Source organism: Tachyglossus aculeatus, chromosome 1 (genome assembly GCF_015852505.1).
Source record: "Tachyglossus aculeatus isolate mTacAcu1 chromosome 1, mTacAcu1.pri, whole genome shotgun sequence".
Classification (NCBI taxonomy): Eukaryota; Metazoa; Chordata; class Mammalia; order Monotremata; family Tachyglossidae; genus Tachyglossus; species Tachyglossus aculeatus.
The window spans coordinates 104462995-104485478 of NC_052066.1; the positions used below are offsets into that span (position 1 = coordinate 104462995).

The window sequence follows — 22484 nt, forward strand, 5'->3', positions numbered from 1 at the left end:
AACTGCGATTGAATGAATGAATGAATACGGTTGAATGAATGAATGAACAGAGGAAAATGCAATATTGGGGGGGTCGTCTTCAAGTGGCCTCATCTCCAAGAGTCCTGCCCCAATTAAGCCCTCGTTTTCCCCAACTCTATCTCCCTTGTGCATCATCTATTAATTCGTTCATTCAGTCGTATTTATCATTCATTCATTCAGTCGTATTTATCATTCATTCAATCGTATTTATTGAGCGCTTACTGTTTGCAGAGCACTGCACTAAGCGCTTGAGAAGTACAAATCGGCAACATATAGAGACGGTCCCTACCCAACAGCGGGCTCACACTCTAGAAGGGGGAGACAGACAACAAAACAAAACATATTAACAAAATAAAATACATAGAACAAATCTGTACAAATAAAATAAATAAATAAATAGAGTAATAAATACGTGCAAACATACATACATATATACTGGTGCCATGGGGAGGGGAAGGAGGTAAGGCGAGGGGGAGGAGGGGGCTCAGTCTAAGAAGGCCTCCTGAAGGAAGTCTTCATTCATTCAATCATATTTATCGAGTGCTTACTATGTGCAGAGCACTGTACTAAGCGCTTGGGAAGTACAAATCGGCAACATATTCAGTCGTATTTATTGAGCACTTACTGTTTGCAGAGCACTTACTAAGCGCTTGGGAAGTACAAATCGGCAACATATTGAGTCGTATTTATTGAGCACTTACTGTGTGCAGAGCACTGTACTAAGCGCTTGGGAAGTACAAGTTGGCAACATATAGAAACGGTCCCTCCCCAACAACGGGCTCACAGTGTTTGGGTGACCCTTGGGCATTCCATATTCACCCCACCTTCAGCCCCCAAAGCACTTCTCTAACAGCTCGTTGTGGGCAGGGAATACGTCTGTTTATCTTCACATTTTACCCCATCAATCACCTAGTACAGTGCTTTGCCCACAGCAAGCGCTCAATAAATACGACTGAAAGAATTCGGTCTGAACTCATGACTGAATGTTACGGACATTGGTCCGTAAACTGTTTATTTATAGCAATGTCTGTCTCCCTGTAGACCGTAAGCTCATTGTAGGCAGAGAACGTGTTTTGTCGAATTTTGTTTTGTTGAATTTTGCTTTGTCGAGCCCTTCTGGGCACTTAGTACAGTGCTCCGCCCACAGTAAACACTCAATATTCATTCATTCATTCAATCGTATTTATTGAGCGCTTACTGTGTGCAGAGCACTGGACTAAGCGCTTGGGAAGTACAAGTCGGCAACATATAGAGACGGTCCCTACCCAACAGCGGGCTCACAGTCTGGAATACCTTTGATTGATTGACTGCTTAGTACCGCATGCCGGATGCGCTCAGTAAATGCTACCGATCGGTAGATTGATCGTCTTAGTGTGTAGTCAAGCCGTGCAAGGAGAACTGCCTGCTTGGCTTTGTCAGCCCAAGAAGTAGTTTCAAAAATCACGTTAGTCCCCAAACCTTTCCCTACACTTCATTTATTGTTGTATTTACCGCACGCTTACTGTGTGCAAAGCGCTCGGGAGAGTACCATATAACATCAGAGAGTATACTTGCAGTGAAATGGTGTGGGTACATGGCAGTATCAGTCGAATGCAGTGGTTCTTATTGTTTTTATTGCTTCCAATTTCTTTACTACTCAGGGGCAAATATATCTGTGTATATGGAAAACTTGCTTAGACCTTTCTCGCCCACTCTAAGACTCCCTCACTTGCTCTGCTCCGCTGCTCTGAGGGTCACGGTTGGGGTTTGTTGGGTTTTTTGTCTTTGGAGACAGCATAATTTGAGAAGCAGCGTGGCTCAGTGGCAAGAGCACGGGCTTTGGAGTCAGAGGTCGTGGGTTCGAATCCCGACTCCGCCACATGTCTGCTGTGTGACCTTGGGCCAGCCACTTAAATTCTTAGAGCCTCAGTTCCCCTATCTGTAAAATGGGGATGAAGACTGTGAGCCCCACGTGGGACACCTTGATCACCTTGTATCCCCCCCAGGGCTTAGAACAGTGCTTTGCACATAGTAAGCGCTTTACAAATACCATCATCATCATAATTCAGTTAGCCCTCACCGTTGTTCGCCGTACTGGCGTAAGCCGATCAATCAATCGTATTTATTGAGCGCTTACCGTGTGCAGAGCGCTGTACTAAGCCGGCCTCGTCAAGATCAAAAAGTGGGTGAATCTGTGTCTTTTGAAGCTCCGCTAAGTAAGGCCTAACTGAGTTGTCTTGAGTTTACACCCCAAAGCCCCTTCCTGTTAGGCAGAAATTTATTTCTAAGATTCAGTACTCTGAGGTGTTTTTTTTTTTTAGCAGGAGAGTGACATGTTTTTTCTCCCCGCTTGAAATTTTCTTCTCTGCTGTCTTTTGCAGTCAAGTTGATTATCGCGCCAAGCTTTGGGCCTGCAATTTTTGTTTTCAGAGAAATCAGGTAAATTGTTCATTTGTCTCTACTGTCGTTTTCCGTGTGCTTTGTCATTCACGATCTGCGGGAAAGCTGTATTATTTAGCCGAACCGTAGGCCCTCGCTGCCGCTCGGCCTCATGGAAAGCCCAGTTACACTTCTGGGTAACCTAAAGTGGGAACGGTAACTTCTGTAGATGGTTGACCACGATCCTTGTTGTTTGAGCTTTTTAAGGAAAACAGGACTCGAAGAAATTTTACATTGTGCGTCGCTTGCCCTCAAAAAGCGTACCATTCACTTGTCCAGAACGAAATATGCAGTGCAATGAGTCGTGATTATGGGTTGGCTCTTCCTAACCCTGATTATGTTTGGTCGAACGTTTGTAAGCACTTGAGGAGATGAAGGAACCCAGCCTCATTACGGTTTCAGACAATGTTTGATATTCTCAGCTAAGCAGTAAGAGAAGAAAAATTAACCTTTCAATCACGTCCGTAGCGTGAAGTAAAAAGGCTCCATCTGGTATGTATGGTAAAAGTTGGAAGTCTCATCTGCTGGCGGCAGAAGACAAGAGGCGTCTTTTAAAATAGGGTGTTCACGACTAGCCTTTTTAGGCCGATCTTTGATGTGTCCTACTTTTTAAATATATTTTGTTTTAAATGTGTTTTGTATAATTTTATATCGGGGCCCTGACATATTTTAATCGCAACGGCACCGTGTTAAGGGGCTTCAAATGAATCTGCTTATCTCATTTGCAGTTTCCTCCAGCTTATGCGGGCATATCTGAAGTAAATCAACCTGCCGAATTGATGCCCCAGTTTTCTACGATTGAGTACATAGTGCAGGTAACTTGTCAGAAATACAATTGAATGAATGTGCATGTCTGAAGTAAATCAACCTGCAGAATTGATGCCCCAGTTTTCTACGATTGAGTACATAGTGCAGGTAACTTGTCAGGAATACGATTGAATGAATGTGCAGTTTTATGAACCTCCCCTTTCACGGACCTCCTATTTGCTATTTCCTCCGTGCTCGGTAGTTAATCATTATATAATAATTACGACAGTTACGTGCTAAGCACTGGGCCACATTAAACCTCAGTAAGATCAGGTCCGGTCCCCGCCCCACATAGGGCTCGTGATCTAAGAGGGAGGGAGAGCAGATATTTCATCCCTGTTTCACAGATGAGGCAACTGAGGCACAGAGAAGGTAAGAAACTTGCCCAAGGTCACACAGCAGACAAGTGGTGGAGACCGGATCAGAATCCAGGGCTCCTGACATCCAGTCCGCCGCTCTTTCCACTAGGCCACACTGCTTCTGTAGGTTTAATAACTTGAGGCACAAGTTAATCTTCATGGGGATTTCCCGCAGCCGACCGTAAACCATTCATTCATTCATTCAATCGTATTTATTGAGCGCTTACTGTGTGCAGAGCACTGGACAAAGCGCTTGGGAAGTACAATTCGGCAACAGATAGAGCCAGTCCCTACCCAACGGGCTCACAGTCTAGAGACCAAAGATGTCACCCCAAATACTTAGCTGGTCCTTGTCACTAGAACTCCATCCAGTTCCCTTTCCCGTGTAGGTAATAATAATAATAATAATGACGGCATTTATTAAGCGCTTACTATGTCCAAAGCACTGTTCTAAGCGCTGGGGGGATACAGGTAGGTTAATCACAGAATCTGTGGTTTCCCAGAGTCCCAGAAAGAAACAGAGTAAATCTAGCCTACCTTCCATCTGAATAACGTCAGTCAGTCATTTGTATTGTCGAGCGCTTATTGTGTGCAGAGCACTGTGCTAAGCGCTTGGGAGAGTACAATAGAACAATAAACCCACATTCCCTGCCCACAACGAACTTTCCGTCTAGAGGGGAAGACAGACAGATACTTACAAAAGTGCTGTGGTGCTGGGAAGGGGGATGAATCAAGGGAGCAAGTCAGCGCGACGCAGAGGGGAGTGGGAGAAGAGGAAGGGAAGGCCCTTTGGAAGAGATGTGCCTTCAAAAAGGGTTTAATCAATCAATCGTATTTATTGAGCGCTTACTGTGCGCAGAGCACTGTACTAAGCGCTTGGGAAGTACAAGTGGGCAACATATAGAGACAGTCCCTACACAACAGTGGGCTCACAGTCTAAAAGGGGGAGACAGAGAACAAAACCAAACATACTAACAAAATAAAATAAATAGAATAGATATGTACAAGTAAAATAAATAAATAAATAAATAGAGTAATAAATATGTACAAACGTATATACGTTTTTAGACTGTGAGCCCACTGTTGGGTAGGGACTGTCTCTATATGTTGCCGATTTGTACTTCCCAAGCGCTTAGTACAGTGCTCTGCACACAGTAAGTGCTCAATAAATGCGATTGATTGATTGATTGATTAAGGCGGGGGAGAGCGATTGTCGGATATGAGGAGGAAGGACTGCAGGGGAGCGTGTCGAGAGGGTTCCCCCCGGAGCCCTGCCCGATGTCACATTTGGAACCGGGCCTCCCCTTTCTTTCCGCCCCAGACTGCCGGTGGAAGTTAGGATGATTGTAGGGAAGCCCGGGTCCGTCCGGCTGCATCCCACGCCCCACATTTTGGGAGCGGTCCGGGAGAGAGGGGAAAACCTAAGCCCAGTTTTTCAATAGGTTTAATCATCCTCCATTTGGGTTCTGCCCTCTGCAGCGTTCTCTTGGCGTGTCACGCCACGGACCGGTAACGGTTTCCAAGTGGCCCTCTTTCACTTTCCTCCTAAATGGAGAAACCAGCAACTTCCGTACTTTAATCTGATCTTTAGAGGAAGGAGGGTTGAACTTTTTTCTCAGACACTTGAGATGTTTTTGGTTTTAACCATTTTGGATAAAATTACGAGGCGTTTCTTAATGTCTTAAGACATCAATGTCTTAATGTCTCATCCCCTCTCCATCCCCCCGTCTTACCTCCTTCCCTTCCCCACAGCACCTGTATATGTGTATATATGTTTGTACATATTTATTACTCTATTTTACTTGTACATATCTATTCTATTTACTTTATTTTGTTAATATGTTTGGTTTTGTTCTCTGTCTCCCCCTTCTAGACTGTGAGCCCACTGTTGGGTAGGGACTGTCTCTCTAAGTTGCCAACTTGTACTTCCCAAGCACTTAGTACAGTGCTCTGCATACAGTAAGCGCTCAATAAATACGATTGATTGATTGATTGTCTTCATCGCTGTCTAATGAATGGACCATACCTAAGCAGGGGGCCTTGAGTTCACCTGGCCAAAAGTGACGTTTTGTACTAATTAAATTGACGCAGCCGAGGTTTTTTAGCGTGTTAAATATTGTATAGCCATCGTGGTGGCTTAGTGGAAAGAATACGGGTTTAGAAGTCAGAGGTCGTGGGTTCTAATCCCTGCTCCGCAACGCCTCAGCTGTGTGACTCTGGGCAAGTCACTTCACTTTTCTGTACCTCACTTTCCTCATCTGTTAAATGGGGATCAAGCGTGAGCCTCACGTGGGACAATCTGATTACCTTATATCAACCCCAGCGCTTAGAACAGTGCTTGGGCCATAGTAAGTGCTTAACAAATACCATCATTATTATCACCCTCATCAGCAACAGCATGGACAGGGCACTTCCGTGGGCAGAACCCGTCATCGGGTGCTTGGGAATGTGTAACAGCGGTGCTAAATATGCGATTTGTTTAACTCTCTTCAGCTCCCTGTGAGGGAATATTGAAAAAGACAATCCCTTTAGGTATGGATTAATAGTAGTAGCGAGTGCTTAAAGTGAGCAGAAGCACTGTACTAAACACTAGGGAGAAGGACGAGGGGACTTACCATCCAGAAGGGGTAAGGATGGGCACGGGAAGAGAAGAGCAGTAAATTCGACAAATTAAAAAAATTTCAATTAAAGCAATAACCTTAAGAAAATAGATCAGTATCTAGGTGGAGGAAATGGCCCTCAGTACTCCTTTTCCAGCCAAATCACCCCAGAAGCCCATCTCTCTCGCCTATATGAACGGAGAAACAACTGCTTACAGTTCTGACTCGTTTGCAAGATTGGGTGACTAAGTAAACTCTTTAAAACATCTTCTAAGCCCTGAGGTTTCCTCTGCAAACCCCAGACTTGTTTTGGATTAGGTGGATGCCTGTTGCTAATAATTGGCTGTAGCTGAAGCCCACAAGGGAGACTTTCTAAATGAAAAATTGCCAAATTCAGCCCCCTTAAGAGGAACAGTAGTCCTCCCCGTTCCCCATGACCTCTTGAAGAGTGGATTCTTGTGACCTCAGGATTTTCCTGTTCAAGAATCAATCAATCAGTCAATCAATCGTATTTATTGAGCGCTTACTGTGTACATACCTATTCTATTTATTTTATTTTGTTAGTATGTTTGGTTTTGTTCTCTGTCTCCCCCTTTTAGACTGTGAGCCCACTGTTGGGTAGGGACTGTCTCTATATGTTGCCAATTTGTACTTCCCAAGCGCTTAGTACAGTGCTCTGCACATAGTAAGCGCTCAATAAATACAATTAATGATGATGATGATGATGATGCAGAGCAGTGTACTAAGCGCTTGGGAAGTACAAAGTACCCGTTATCTTTTATTTCACCAGTCAATTGTGTTTACTGAGTGCTTTCTGGCCCTGTCTCCCCCTTTAGACTGTAAGCTCATCGTGGACAGGGAACATATCTGCCAACTCTGTTGCGTTGTCCTTCCCCAAGCGCTTAGTACAGTGCTCTGCGCATAGGCAATGTGCGATCAGTACCATCGATCGATCGTAGCGCACTGGAGAGAGTAAAACAGAGTTGGTAGACCCGTTCCCTGCTCACAAGAGCTACCGTCTAAAGGACTGTAGACTGGTACAGCACTGTACTAAGCATTTGGGAGCGTACTAGACTTGAACCCTGCCCTTGAGTTTACAGTCTGGCGGGGAAGGCAGGCTAAAATAATTTGCAGGTAGGAAGAGGTGAAAAGGGATGTGAAGAGAAACAGTGTGGCCTCCTGGATGGAGCGCAGGCCCAGGAGACAGGGGACCTGGATTCTAATCCCAACTCTGCCACTTACCTGGTTTAGTGGCCCTGGGCAAGTCACTTTACTTCAGAGAAGCAGCGTGGCTCACAGCACCTGTATATATGTTTGTACATATTTATTACTCTATTTATTTATTTTACTTGTACATATCTATTCTATTTATTTTATTTTGTTAGTATGTTTGGTTTTGTTGTCTGTCTCCCCCTTCTAGACTGTGAGCCCACTGTTGGGTAGGGACCGTCTCTCTATGTTGCCAACTTGTACTTCCCAAGCGCTTAGTACAGTGCTCTGCACACAGTAAGCGCTCAATAAATATGACTGATTGATTGATTGAAAGAGCCCTTGCTTCAAATCCCGGCTCCGCCAATTGTCAGCTGTGGGACTTTGGGCAAGCCACTTCACTTCTCTGGGCCTCAGCTCCCTCATCTGGAAAATGGGGATGAAGATTATGAGCCCCACATGGGACAACCTGATCGCCTTGTATCCCCCCCAGCGCTTAGAACAGTGCTTTGCACATAGTAAGCGCTTAACAAATACCATCATTATTATTCTCTGTAAAACAGGGTTTAAAAGTCTGCTGTCACACTTTCCTCTACTGTAAGCCCCGTGAAGGCCAGGGACTGTGTCTGATCTGATTGTATTGCATTTACGCCAGTGCTTAGTGTAGTGCTTGGCACATAGTATTAACAAATATCACAATTATCATCATTATTATTATTATTGCGTGTCCTTATGTGTCCCCGCCTTACCTCCTTCCCCTCCCCACAGCACCTGTATATATATATTATATATATATATATATATATATATATATTTTACTATTTATTTATTTTGCTGTTTATTTTACTTGTACATAGCTATTCTATTTATTTTATTTTGTTAATATGTTTTGTTTTGTTCTCTGTCTCCCCCTTCTAGACTGTGAGCCCACTGTTGGGTAGGGACTGTCTCTATATGTTGACAACTTGGACTTCCCAAGCGCTTAGTACAGTGCTCTGCACACAGTAAGCGCTCAATAAATATGATTGATTGATATGTATATGTGTTTGTACGTATTTATTACTCTATTTTATTTGTTCGTATTTATTCTATTCTATTCTATTCATTTCATTTTGTTAATATGTTTTGTACAGTGCTCTGCACACAGTAAGTGCTCAATAAATACAATTGATTGATTGCTATGTATATGTGTTTGTACATATTTATTACTCTATTTGTACATATTCTATTCTATTCATTTTATTTTGTTAATTTGTTTTGTTGTCTGTCTCCCCCTTCTAGACTGTGAGCCCGCTGCTGGGTAGGGACCATCTCTATATGTTGCCAACTTGGACTTCCCAAGTACAGTGCTCTGCACACAGTAAGCGCTCAGTAAATACGATTGAATGAATGAATGAATGTGTGTTTGTGTTGGGCTTAAGTCATAAGATATGTAAGATATGAACAGAAGTGTTGAGTGGTTATGAGTACCCAGGGCACGGTGCTCTGCACACAGTAAGCGCTCAATAAATGCGATTGAATGAATGAGTGAATGTGTGTTTGTGTTGGGCTTAAGTCATAAGATGTGTAAGAGATGAACAGAAGTGTTAGGAGTGGTTATGAGTACCCAGGGCGCGGTGCTCTGCACACAGTAAGCGCTCAATAAATACAATTGAATGAATGAATGAATGTGTGTTTGTGTTGGGCTTAAGTCCTAAGATATGTAAGATATGAACAGAAGTGTTAGGAGTGGTTATGAGTACCCAGGGCGCGGTGCTCTGCACACAGTAAGTGCTCAATAAATACGATTGCATGAATGAATGAATGTGTGTTTGTGTTGGGCTTAAGTCCTAAGACGTGTAAGATATGAACAGAAGTGTTAGGAGTGGTTACGAGTACCCAGGGCGCGGTGCTCTGCACACAGTAAGCGCTCAGTAAATACGATTGAATGAATGAATGAATGTGTGTTTGTGTTGGGCTTAAGTCATAAGATATGTAAGATATGAACAGAAGTGTTAGGAGTGGTTATGAGTACCCAGGGTGCGGATGGTGAGTTGTGGGGGAAGTAACCTGGGGAGTTCAGAAAGCAGTCAGGGAATGCCTCGTAGTGGCGATGCAGTTTCCGAAGGGCTTCGAAGACGGGGAGGGTTGTGGTTTTTCATCATCATCATCAATCGTATTTATTGAGCGCTTACTGTGTGCAGAGCACTGTACTAAGCGCCTGGGAAGTACAAATTGGCAACATAGAGAGACAGTCCCTACCCAACAGTGGGCTCACAGTCTAGAAAGGGGAGATGAAGCAAGGAGGGAGGCAGAGTAAGAGTGTGAGCGAACCCAGAAGCTTCCTCGACTGACCGGCTTCTGGAAGGGTCGGAGTGGTTGTGACGTGGCCTCTGGCAAATCCCGAGTCTCCTAACTCCAGGTTTCCCGTAATGTGCGATAATTCAAGGCCGTAGCCCCGTGTCTGGCGTTGTTTCGGGAACCAAGTCTTCCACCCTCTCTCTTTCCTCTTAAGCGAGGCGCCCAGCCCCCTCTGATCTTCCTCTACGTCGTCGACACGTGCCTGGAAGAGGAAGACTTACAAGCTCTAAAGGAGTCTCTGCAGATGTCCCTGAGTCTGTTACCCCCGGACGCCCTGGTGGGGCTGATCACCTTTGGGAGGATGGTCCAGGTTCACGAACTGAGCTGCGAAGGGATCTCCAAAAGCTACGTCTTCCGCGGGACCAAGGATCTCACGGCCAAGCAAATCCAGGTGTGCCTCGGGGCGCTCCAGCAAACGCCGTCTTCCCTATCGGGCGGTGGGGGATCCGGATTGGGATTAAGTTGGTCATCCCCCTTGTTCCGTTAGGACATGTTGGGCCTCTCCAAACCAGCCGTGCCCGTCCAGCAGTCCCGGCCGGCCGCGCCCCCGGACCAGCCTTTCGTCTCAAGCAGGTAGGGCGGCGGTCCGGCTCGCGGGGTGAGGCGGGCGGGATGCCCGGCCAAGTCGCCGTTGGACATGAACCGCTCTAAGAAATTCCCGGGAATGAATTTTGGAGAGGTGGAAGTGTCCTTTAACCTCCAGTTCGTTTCCGTTCATTCAGTCGTATTTATCGAGCGCCTACTGTGCGCAGAGCACTGTACGAAGTGCTTGTTTTCTCAAAGAATGTTCAGGTGGAGAGGCAAACTGTCTAATAATCGTCAAAGAACTACACCCAATTCCGCCAGAATGTGGTTTTCGTTCATTCAATCGTATTTACTGAGCGCTTACTGTGCGCAGAGCACTGTACTAAGCGCTTGGAAAGTACCGTTTGACAACAGATAGAGACGGTCCCTACCCAACAACGGGTTTTGTTCACAGTTTGGTTGTAACGGGCCAGAAAAACTGGGGAACAGTCTTCCCATAACGGTAAATGCAGATTCTCAAGTTGACAGAAATAGATTTTGTTTAGGAAGTAAGGGTGTGCTCATGATGCTACTGCATTTCCCAGCCTCTTCCACAGTCTTACTCATTCAGTCGTATTTATTGAGCGCTTACTGTGTGTACTTCGTGATCTTAACAAAGCAGTAAACAGCGTGGCTCAGTGGAAAGAGCCCGGGCTTTGTAGTCAGAGGTCATGGGTTCAAATCCCAGCTCCGCCAATTGTCAGCTGTGTGACTTGGGGCATGTCACTTTACTTCTCTGTGCCTCATTTACCTCATCTGTAAAATGGGGATTAAGACTGTAAGCCCCGCCATGGGACAACCTTATCAAGCAGCGTGGCTCAGTGGAAAGAGCCTGGGCTTTGGAGTCAGAGGTCATGGGTTCAAATCCCAGCTCCACCAATTGCCAGCTGTGTGACTTGGGGCAAGTCACTTCACTTCTCTGGGCCTCAGTGACCTCACCTGTAAAATGGGGATTAAGACTGTGAGCCCCCCGTGGGACAACCTGATCACCTTGTAACCTCCCAGCGCTTAGAACAGTGCTTTGCACATAATAAGCGCTTAATAAATGCTCTCATCATCATCATCACCTTGTAACCTCCCCAGCGCTTAGAACAGTGCTTTGCACATAGTAAGCACTTAATAAATGCCATCATTATTATTATTATTAACAAATTCATTCATTCAATCGTATTGAGCGCTTACTGTGTGCAGAGCACTGTACTAAGCGCTTGGAAAGTACAGGTTGGCAACAAATACCGTCATCATCTTGCCACTGTACCTAACAATATTCCAATATTAAAGGAATCTGCATTGAAAAGTCAGTCACGGTGATACTTCCGAACCATTTATCTCCTTTCCATTAATTCCCATTGAACTAGTGACTACTCTACAGTGATGTTCCCCTTAGCCCAAGGTACTCCAAGAATAAACCCCCTCACACCCATTATGTACTAACTCCCCACACCATTCCCAACTGAAATCTAATAAGATGCTTACCTCTGGAATTAAGCCCAGCTCCCTAAGCATGTGGACTTGAGAAGGGTTTAAGTAAATTTGTGAATGAGAAATTTAAGTGGATAGCAAGGGAGAATGCTAGAAAGTGCATTTGAAGCTCGGGGTGGGTAGCTTAGTATCAATCAAGCATATTTATTGAGCGCTTACTGTGTGCAGAGCACTGTACTGAGCGCTTGGGAAGTCCAAGTTGGCAACCTATAGAGACGGTCCCTACCCAACAGTGGGCTCACAGTCTAGAAGGGGGAGACAGAACAGAACAAAACATATTAACAAAACAAAATAAATAGAATAGATATGTACAAGTAAAATAAATAAATAGAGTAATAAATACATACAAACATTCATTCATTCAGTGGCATTTATTGAGCGCTTACTGTGTGCAGAGCACTGTACTAAGCGCTTGGGAAGTACAAGGTGATCAAGTTGTCCCACATGGTATCCTCTGTGCTAACGTTGGAGACAGGATACTAGGCTGCTGGTCTCATGCTTACTGCTTACGCTCATCTCTAAGTCACCCTGGCTGGATTTCCTTCGAATATTCCAAAAGGCATTTTTTTTTTTTATCAGATAAAACCCAACCAAGGTTTTTATTCTGTTTGGCTTTTCGGCCTTAGTGCGCAAACGTACTCTGCAGATGAGTACGCTTCCCCTAATTAAATTGTGCAAATAACGGCTGACACTTCATAATAATAATAATAATAATGGCATTTATTTAGCGCTTACTATGTGCAAAGCACTGTTCTAAGTGCTGGGGAATTTACAAGGTGATCAGGCTGTCCCACGTGGGGCTCCCAGTCTTAATCCCCATTTTACAGAGGAGGTAACTGAGGCCCAGAGAAGTGAAGTGACTTGCCCAAAGTCACACAGCTGACCCGTGGCAGAGCCGGGATTTGAACCGATGACCTCTGACTTCAAAGCCCGGGCTCTTTCCGCTGAGCCACGCTGCTTGATAGAAACAGTTTAAAGAGGCAAGGCCTAAAATTGTTTCTGGTGGTGTGCTGTCATTATGAGGGCTTTGGTTAGCAATAACTAGGCATTTAGCCTTCCAGATTTGTTTCCCCAGACCAGTGAGATGATGATGATGGCATTTATTAAGCGCTTACGATGTGCAAAGCACTGTTCTAAGCGCTGGGGAGGTTACAGGGTGATCAGGTTGTCCCACGCGGGGCTCACAGTCTCCCCATTTTCCAGATGAGGTCACTGAGGCCCAGACAAGTGAAATGACTTGTCCAAAGTCACTCAGCCGACAACTGGCGGAGCCGGGATTTGAAACCCATGACCTCTGACCCCAAAGCCCGGGCTCTTTCCACTGAGCCACGCTGCTTCTCACTCAGATGATGTTTGCTCACTTAAAATTTACAGGTTTCTGCAACCCATCCATAAGATTGACATGAACCTGACAGATCTTCTTGGAGAATTACAGAGAGACCCTTGGCCGGTAACTCAGGGGAAAAGACCCTTGCGATCCACGGGGGTTGCTTTGTCAATTGCCGTTGGCTTACTGGAGGTAAATCTTGTTTTTTGCTGTGACTGTGTAAATAAGTAAGTTAATTGTCAATTTTTTTTTGTAAGATAAGATAATGGTGGTATTTGTTAAGCGCTTACTATGTGCAAGCACTGTTCTAAGCGCTGGGGGGGGGGGGATACAAGGTGATCAGGTTGTCCCACTGGGGGCTCACAGTTTTAATCCCTATTTTACAGATGAGGGAACTGAGGCCCAGAGAAGTTAAGTGACTTGTCCAAAGTCACACAGCTGACAATTGGCAGAGCTGGGATTTGAACCCGTGACCTCTGACTCCAAAGCCCATACGCTGCTTCTCTACTTGTACTTGTTAAGCGCTTACTGTGTGCCACTGTACTAAGCGCTGGGGTAGATTCAAGGCAATCAGGTTGGACACGGTCCCTGTCCCAGACAAGGCTCACAGTCTAAGTAGGAGGGAGTAGGATTTAATCCCCATTTTACAGATGAGGTAACCAAGGCCCAGAGAAGTGAAGTGACTTGCCCTTGGTCCCACAGCAGACAAGTGTGACTTTGGGCAAGTCGTTGAACTCCTCTGTGCCTCAGTTACCTCATCTGGAAAATGGGGATTAAGACTGTGAGCCCCATGTGGGACAACCTGCCTATTCATTCGTTCATTCATTCAATCGTATTTATCAGCGCTTAGAAAAGTGCTTTGCACATAGTAAGCGCTTAACAAATGCCAACATTATTATTATTATTGTTACAGTACAGCGGAGTTGGCGGACACGTTCCCTGCTCCCAACGAGTTGACAGTGTAGAGGGGGAAACCTTGGAGTCAGGTGAAGCACCCTGGGCTCTGCGCTGCTTTAAATTCTGAAAACGAAGAAGCTTCAATCAATCAATCAATCAGTCGTATTTATTGAGCGCTTACTGTGTGCAGAGCACTGTACTAAGCGCTTGGGAAGTACAAGTTGGCAACATAGTACAAGTACAAGGCCACATAGAGTTCTAATTAGTAGCCTAACTAGCTCTTTTTTTGAAACTGAAATAACTGGTAATAAATCGATCACCGTATTACGAGGCTCGGGCTGGGCAAAGGGAAGCTTTCTTTGTAAATGGCAAGGGAGTGTCTCCTGTCACCATTTCCAGGGAAAATGAATCCTCTTCGCATCTAAAGTTGGATAATCTCATGTACTCAGGGCACATTCCCAAATACGGGGGCCAGGATCATGCTGTTTACTGGAGGCCCGCCCACCCAGGGACCAGGCATGGTAGTTGGCGACGAGTTGAAGCTTCCCATCCGCTCCTGGCATGACATCGAGAAGGACAACGCACGTTTCACCAAGAAAGCTACTAAGGTAGGGACGTGAACATTCAGGCAACGGCGGCGTTTCAGAAGGGAGCGAAGGGGGAATCTGTTTAAATGTAATGCAGAAAAGATGACATTAGTCGTTCCCGAATGGGGGTATGGCAGGTGTTCCCCGAAAATGGAAAAGGACGGGGCAGGCTCGGGTGTAGGTTGTGGTGTGAGTGAGCCATCGTCCAAATGGAGACCCTCTTCCGGAGTTGGGGAAGCTGCCGAACTCAAGAGTGGGTTTTTTTGGCAGGAGAAGTTGCTAGACTCTTTTGCGGTGACTGCAATCAATCAGTCCAATAACAGTAGTTATCAAGCCCCTTCTGCGCGCAGGGCACTGTACTAATCACTCGAGAGAGCACATTAAATAGACACCATCCTGATCTTCAAGGAGTTTCCTGTCTAGTGGGGGAGACGGACACAAATAATTTACAAGTAGTAAGAGGAAGGAAACGTGGATATTTTTTGTGCGTGTGATTGTCGTAGAGCACGCAATATCGGTACAAAGGTTTACAGTCCATTCATTCATTCAGTCGTATTTGTTGAGTCTTCTGCGCACAGGGCACTGTACTAATCACTCGAGAGAGCACATGAAATAGACACTATCCTGATCTTCAAGGAGTTTACAGCCTAGTGGGGGAGACGGACACAAATAATTTACAAGTAGGAGGAGGAAGGAAACGTGGATATCTTTTGTGCGTGTGATTGTCATAGAGCACGCAAGATCGATACAAAGGTTTACAGTCCATTCATTCATTGAATCGTATTTGTTGAGCGCTTACTGTGTGCAGAGCACTGTATTAAGCGCTTGGGAAGTACAAGTTGGCAACATATAGAGACGGTTCCTACCCAACAGCGGGCTCACAGTCTAGTCTAGTGGGGAAGACTGACGTATAATTTACAAGTAGAAGGAAGAAGGCAAGGTGGATATTCAGTCATTATTTATTGAGCGCTTACTGTGTGCAGGGCACTATACTGAGCGCTTGAGTGAGTACAGTATAACAAGTAGGCACATTTCTTTCCCACAACCAGTTTACAGTCTAGAGGGGGAGACTGTCATTAGTATAAATAAATGACAGATATGTACATAAGTGCTCTGGGGCTGGAACCGGGCCTCCTTCCCTTCCCCACAGCACCTGTATATATGTATATAAGTTTGTACATAGTTTTTACTCTATTTATTTATTTATTTTATTTGTACATATCTATTCTATTTATTTTATTTTGTTAGTATGGTTTTGTTCTCTGTCTCCCCCTTTTAGACTGTGAGCCCACTGTTGGGTAGGGACTGTCTCTATATGTTGCCAATTTGTACTTCCTAAGCGCTTAGTACAGTGCTCTGCACATAGTAAGCGCTCAATAAATACGATTGATGATGATGATGACTAAAGGGAGCAAGTCAGGGCGGCGCAGAAGGGAGTGGTAGAAGAGAAAAGGAGGGCTTAGTCAGGGAAAGCCTCTCGGAGGAGATGGGCCTTCAATAAGGCTTTGAAGGGTGGGGGAATGTAATTGTCCAATTTATGGAGGGAGGGCATTCCAGGCCAGAGGCAGGACTTGGGCAAGGAGTGGGCGGCGTATGCATTTGCGCGTGTGAGATTGTCATAGATCACGTAATGTCCGTACAAAAGTGCTGTGGGTGGTTGCGTGTGTATAGGTAAATAGTTGGTACAGAGTGCTAAAGGATTTTATGCAGGGAAATGAGAGATTGGTTAAAGAAGGCCTCCTGGGGGAGAGTCATTCATTCAGTCGTATTTATTGAGCGCTTACTGTGTGCAGAGCACTGTCCTAAGCGCTTTGAAGATGGGAAGAGCAGCAGTCTGCCGGATGTGAAGTGGGAGGAGATTCCAGACAGGGAAAAGGACTTGAGAAAAAGGTCAGAGGTGGGAGAAATCCCCTCTCCATCCCCCCCGCCTTACCTCCTTCCCTTCCCCACAGCACCTGTATATATGTATATATACTTGTACGGATTTATTACTGTATTTATTTTACTTGTACATATTTATTCTATTTATTTTATTCTGTTAATATGTTTTGTTCTCTGTCTCCCCCTTCTAGACTGTGAGCCCACTGTTGGGTAGGGACTGTCTCTAGATGTTGCCAACATGTACTTCCCAAGCGCTTATTACAGTGCTGTGCACACAGTAAGCGCTCAATAAATACAATTGAATGAATGAATGAATGAGCTAGACCCTCTGCACACAGTAAGCGCTCAGTAAATGCGATTGAATGAATGAATGAATGAGCTAGACCCGAGTAGACTCACCTGAGGGGAAGGCAGAATGCGAGCTAGGGCGGCACTGTGGAATGTCGCTGTGTTCCCAGGAATGCTCTGGACCGGATGCGGTCTTTGGAAGTGCCTTTTTATGCTTGGGGGTCGGTGGCCAGTGGCTCGTCAAATTGTTTGGCCGGATCAGTGCAATTGCCAGGGCCATAGCTCATCGACAGTCCCTGCTTCGGGGCTCTGAACCATGAGTAATACAACACGTGAAGATGTGGGAAGTGAAGTACTGTGAATTATGCTTCAGGGATATTAATGTCAACAAACAGTTTTCCATAGTCAATCACAAATACAGGCAGATTTCACCAGTAGATGAAGTTGTAAATACTGAAGAACGTCTCTGTTGGTTAACGGTGTCTTAAAGCAGTTTCTCTCTCTTCACAGCACTACGAGATGCTTGCTAATCGTACTGCCATAAACGGGCACTGCATTGATATTTACGCGTGCGCCCTTGATCAGACCGGTCTCCTGGAGATGAAATGCTGTGCAAACCAAACAGGGTATGTTTAACCTGAGCGGCGTGACAGAGAATATCTGCTCACCACAGGGATGAGAAATCGCGAGAGCGACCGTTTCAGTAGAGCTGTGCAATGTAGTTGAAAGGGAATCCTGCTGCTTTGATTGTAAAATGGGGCTTAAGACTGTGAGCCCCGCGTGGAACAATCTGATTACCTTATATCTACCCCAGCGCTTAGAACAGTGTAAGCGCATAGTAAGTGCTTAAGTGCCATCATCATCATTATTATTATTATTATTATTATCCACTCCCCCATGCTGCTTCTCCACCACTGATTGGTTGATTGTTTACTTCAAAGAGGTAAAAACCAATAAAGTGGCCTACAAAGCAACAATAAATAATATACCAATAATCCAGAGTAATGCTATTATGAGCATCTGAAAAGTGAGAATGAAGAAGACGACTGTAAAGCATTCAATAATTCCGTTGATATTGGGGATGAATATAGCATTGAGGGTATGCCTCCAATTGGACAATACATCAGGACATCCATCGTGTCTTAAGCAAAGCATTCCCAACAGGAAAGTGATGCTCGATAGCACCCCTTCTAACTCTGCCCAGGGAGCGACTTTTTTAAGCGCTACACCCAATCAAAATTCAACCGTAACCTGCAGATTCCCAGCCCGTGGATAGAGCACAGGCCTGGAAATCAAAAAGATCTCGATTCTAATCCCAACTCCAATTGCCTGCCGAGTGAATTTGGGCAGTTCGTTTCACTCTCCTGTGCCTCAGTCCCCTCTTCTATAAAATGGGGTTTAAAGCCGTGAGCCCCATGTGGGACGGGGACTGTGTCCAACCAATTACCCCAGCGCGTAGTACGGTGCCTGGAACATGGTAAGCTCTTAACGAACATCATTTAAGAAAACAGAACAAAATAAAAAACAACCCTTTAGGAATGGTCACGGTCCTGTGCCAACAGGGAATCCTGGGATGAGAAAAACCTGCTGGGAAAACTTGGACCAGACACGTGCCTCGGCTTAACTCTCCTGTGCCTCAGTTCCCTCGTCTATAAAATGGGGATTAAAGCCGTGAGCCCCATGTGGGACGGGGACTGTGTCCAACCAATTAGCTCGTATCTACCCCAGTGCGTAGTACAGTGCCTGGCACATAGTAAGCTCTTAAAGAACATCGTTTAAGAAAACAACAAAACAAAAAACAACCCTTTAGGAATGGTCACGGTCCTGTACCAACAGGGAATCGTGGGATGAGAAAAACTGCTGGGAAAACCTGGGCCGGACACGGTGTCTCAGCTCAGAGACACCAATGTTCTGGGTGAAACCAACAGGATCTCTCAGCTGGTAAGAGTACGGTTTACAAGAGGAGGAAATGGAAGACTTGGCCAAGTCCTCCTGGAGTTGAGCAACAAAAAACTTGTGGCGCTCCCTCGGCAAAATCCAAAAAGATTAAAAGAAACCAACCACTCTCCCATCACCCGCCTTCCTTCTTCCTCTTCCATCTCTTCCTCTTTCCTCCCTCCTCCAGCTATTTCCATCCTCAGTCTATTACTGATTCCCCATTGCTCCAGCCTTACGCCTCTCCCTCCATTTTTGGCAGATTGAACTCTGATTTTTGTTTCATTGTATTTTCTTTTTTTTTTTTTTTTTCAAATTTTGCCCCTCATTTGGGGGCAGTCCGTGAATCTTTCTATAGTAAAATCTCCGCTTACAGAAGTCAGGATTGCTGGACCACAAGTGTGGATATGTAACTTCTGCTTGTTCCTTTGATTCGATCCCCACTTGACAAATTCACAATCATAATGGATTGCCATTGTGAAGTGAAATCCAGTGAAATGTAGCGAGCACTGCTGATTTTCCCAAGGGGTAGAAATTCAAGCATCCAAAACATGAGTACTGTGAAAAGGGTTATGAGTGATTAGAGGGTCCCTGGGGGCTTTTCTAAACATGAACTTGATTGCGATTGATAAAGGAATTGAAAGTTTGATTTCAGTTGGTGGGAGTAATAATGCGCATACTTGGAGCATCGTTTCCTCCTTGAAAAAGTAACCATTTCTTTTAAGTTCCGGAATACTGAAGATTGTAAGGATGCTTTACCTTTTAATATTTAATTTTTTTTCCACCTTTTAGGGGTCACATGGTGATGGGCGACTCCTTCAATACATCTCTCTTCAAGCAGACATTCCAGAGAGTTTTTAGCAAAGATTGTAACGGCGATTTTCGAATGGCGTTTGGAGGTATTTTGGAAGTGAAGGTAAGATCTCAGTGAAGCAACCGCTGTACTATGTGAAATGTTTTGATCTTTCCCTGAGAATGGTGAAAGGGAGGAGAAATGACGTAAGTGAATTACCCAAACAGATGAAACTGTCATAGTGGGTTTGAATCAGCGTGGCCCGGAAAGAGCCTAGTCTTGGGAGTCAGAGGACTTGGATTCTATGATCCTTGCCTTCGTGGAGGTTGTAGTATAGTAGTATATAGTATATATAGTAGTATAGTAGTAGTAGTATAGTATATAGTATCCTGTATATATGTATATATGTTTGTACGTATTTATTACTCTATTTTACTTGTACATATTCTATTTATTTTATTTTGTTAATATGTTTTGTTTTGTTGTCTGTCTCCCCCTTCTAGACTGTGAGCCCGCTGTTGGGTAGGGATCGTCTCTATATGTTGCCAACTTGTATTTCCCAAGCACTTAGTACAGTGCTTTGCACACAGTAAGCGCTCAGTAAATCAATCAATCAATCAATCGTATTTATAAATACGAGTAAATACGATTGAATTGAATTTAGTGGGGGGAGACAAATCCTCCGTCTCTTTGGCCTGTCCCTCTCACTCTCTCTGTGTTCGCATTTCCCTTCTGTCTTCGTCTGGGTCACTAAATCTCTGTGGATATACTTATCCACGTCTTTCCGGATAGGGGTGTTTCTGTAGTTCGGTGTAGAAGTGGTTACGGGTAGCTTTGGGTGTTTTCCCCTCCTGGCTTCAAGTTCTTCCTCACAGAGATGGCTTGTAATGCCTTTTCCTTTCTGCTGCTCCTCGGGCAGTGTATGACTCGTCCCTGTGCTCCTCTGTGGTCAGGGGAGACTTACCTTATCATCATCATCATCATCAATCGTATCAGTTATCAGTTGGGCGTGGGGCCTACGCTCCTCCTGCTGCTGCTGCTAGTGGGGTGCTCTTCATTTTACATACTGGGGGGCAACTCTGAGGGGGCATTGTTTTCATTCACACCTCTTTGGCCCGGTTCCCCACAGGTTTTGATCTGAGAATTTCTCAGAGGGGTAGGAAAGACCTCCAAGTGGAGGCTTCTTAACCTGTTAGCCCTGTGAAGCTCTGTCCTTTTCTGCCCCCACCCTTCCCCAAGATCAGTTGACACCTGTGCAGCCTGGAGAATCGTCACTCAGCCATCACAAGGCCCAAGATTTTGATCAGTTCCCAGTGGCCCTGAAAAGAGTCTGTACAGAAGACTAAACCCTGCTTGATAATCCGTGCTGCTGGGTTTTCTCTCTCCGACTTCAGTTGAAGTAACGGGGACAGGGTGTTTCGGGGCGAATTTTGGACTTCAGAATTCATTTTTCGACGTTTCAGACCTCCAGGGAACTGAAGATTGCCGGCGCTATTGGGCCCTGTGTATCCCTAAATGTGAAAGGACCGTGTGTGTCTGAAAACGTAAGTAAGATGGTAGCTTTTCTAACCCAGAGGGCTGAACAATTCGGCCTGTCGTGTCAGTGCACTGGGCATTCTTTAGGTCCTGCCCAGTGGCCAGGGGGCCAGGAGGACCTGGGTTCTAATCCCGCCTCTGCGGTGGGCCCGTGGATAGCCTCGAATATGCCAGGAGAGAGGAATGAGCCGCAGAGTTCAGTGCGCCAGCACTTGTTCAGAAGAATTCCCTAGGCCTGTTAACCGATTCTCTGACCTTTCCGTCCTTTCCCTCATCAGTCCAGAAGAAAATGAAGTGAAATCCACAAAGCAAGTAGTACAGAAAGCCTTTCCCCCAACTTTTCAGTTGTCTTGGATTTGATTTCTGGCTTCGTCTACGTGTCGGGGGTCACAATTTCACGGGCACCATTCCATTGACCTTAAAGGCAGTGGGTCCAAGTCATTGGACCCACTGAAAGGCCTGACTGAATTTTACTGTCATTGTACCTCTTTCCCTCAACTCGTGAACATTCAAGTGTTTGTTTTTCCGAGGGAGAGGGGGCTCAGAGGAAAACGGGACTTATTTTCTTCAGAGTTGAATCTCCGTACTGCTTTTTAACCGTCCCTTTTCTCAATCCCAGGAATTTGGTATCGGTGGTACAAGTCAGTGGAAAATCTGCAGTATGGACCCTTCATCTACACTTGGCCTCTATTTTGAAGTAGTAAATCAGGTCAGTCTGTTGTTTTCTGTCACGCTTCCCAAGCTCAACATGAAAAGGTTTAGCGTTTACTCTGACCTCACTTCCGAAGAACCTGAAACCAAAGAAGCTCCACCAGCTTTCCCTGACCCCAGTTCTCTTCCCAGTTTCCCGAAGTGGCTTTTTTTGTGCTAAGTGTTAGTATAACATAGAAAAGTGAACTCTTTTCACCCTCTCTGTGGGTAGAGATTGTAAGGATCATTGGAAGACTGATGCCTTTTCAAAACTCATGAAAGTCCAAGTTGAAACTGAGCCAGCATCTATTGGATTGTAAGCCCTTTGAGGGCAGGGACAGTAGCTTTGGCTTCTGGTGTTTGCTCCCAAGTGCTTAGTACAGTGCTGTGCACTCAGTAGGCCCTCAGTAAATTCAGTTGACTGCTTGCAACCAACTCATGGACCTGGGAAATAAATTTGCTTTGTCGATGAGACTGACATCAGCTGATATGTACCAGTATTCTTCCAACAGTGCTGCCTACAGAGCCCAAGGAAATTAATTTTTCACTAGCATACCTGCACCAACTAAGCAATTATATATAAATTTTTTACTCTGTTACTCTGTTACTTCCTCCGACCTGTAGTTGATTTTAGTGTCCATCTCCCCCCACTATACTACAATCTCCTCAAAGGCAAGAATCCATGTCTTATAATCTTTTTTGGACTCTCCCAAGTGCTCAGTGCAGTCGTTGGTTCAGTCGTATTTATTG

General features: G+C 45.1%; 1 protein-coding gene across 2 annotated transcripts in view; it reads left to right on the forward strand.

Annotated features, from left to right (window-relative positions):
• SEC23B (SEC23 homolog B, COPII coat complex component) overlaps nt 1–22484 on the forward strand; it is a 53171-nt gene that overhangs the window by 11762 nt on the left and 18925 nt on the right. Inside the window, exons 3-12 of one of the 2 annotated variants that reach the window (XM_038747494.1) lie at nt 2382–2439; nt 3168–3254; nt 9909–10145; nt 10242–10327; nt 13175–13319; nt 14474–14632; nt 17291–17406; nt 19508–19631; nt 20972–21052; nt 21664–21753. In XM_038747494.1, coding sequence (XP_038603422.1) covers nt 2382–2439; nt 3168–3254; nt 9909–10145; nt 10242–10327; nt 13175–13319; nt 14474–14632; nt 17291–17406; nt 19508–19631; nt 20972–21052; nt 21664–21753 — 1183 coding nt within the window. Of the gene's footprint in view, nt 1–2381; nt 2440–3167; nt 3255–3292; nt 3355–9908; nt 10146–10241; nt 10328–13174; nt 13320–14473; nt 14633–17290; nt 17407–19507; nt 19632–20971; nt 21053–21663; nt 21754–22484 lie in introns of those variants that run through there. The other variant, XM_038747504.1, reaches the window with a different exon arrangement.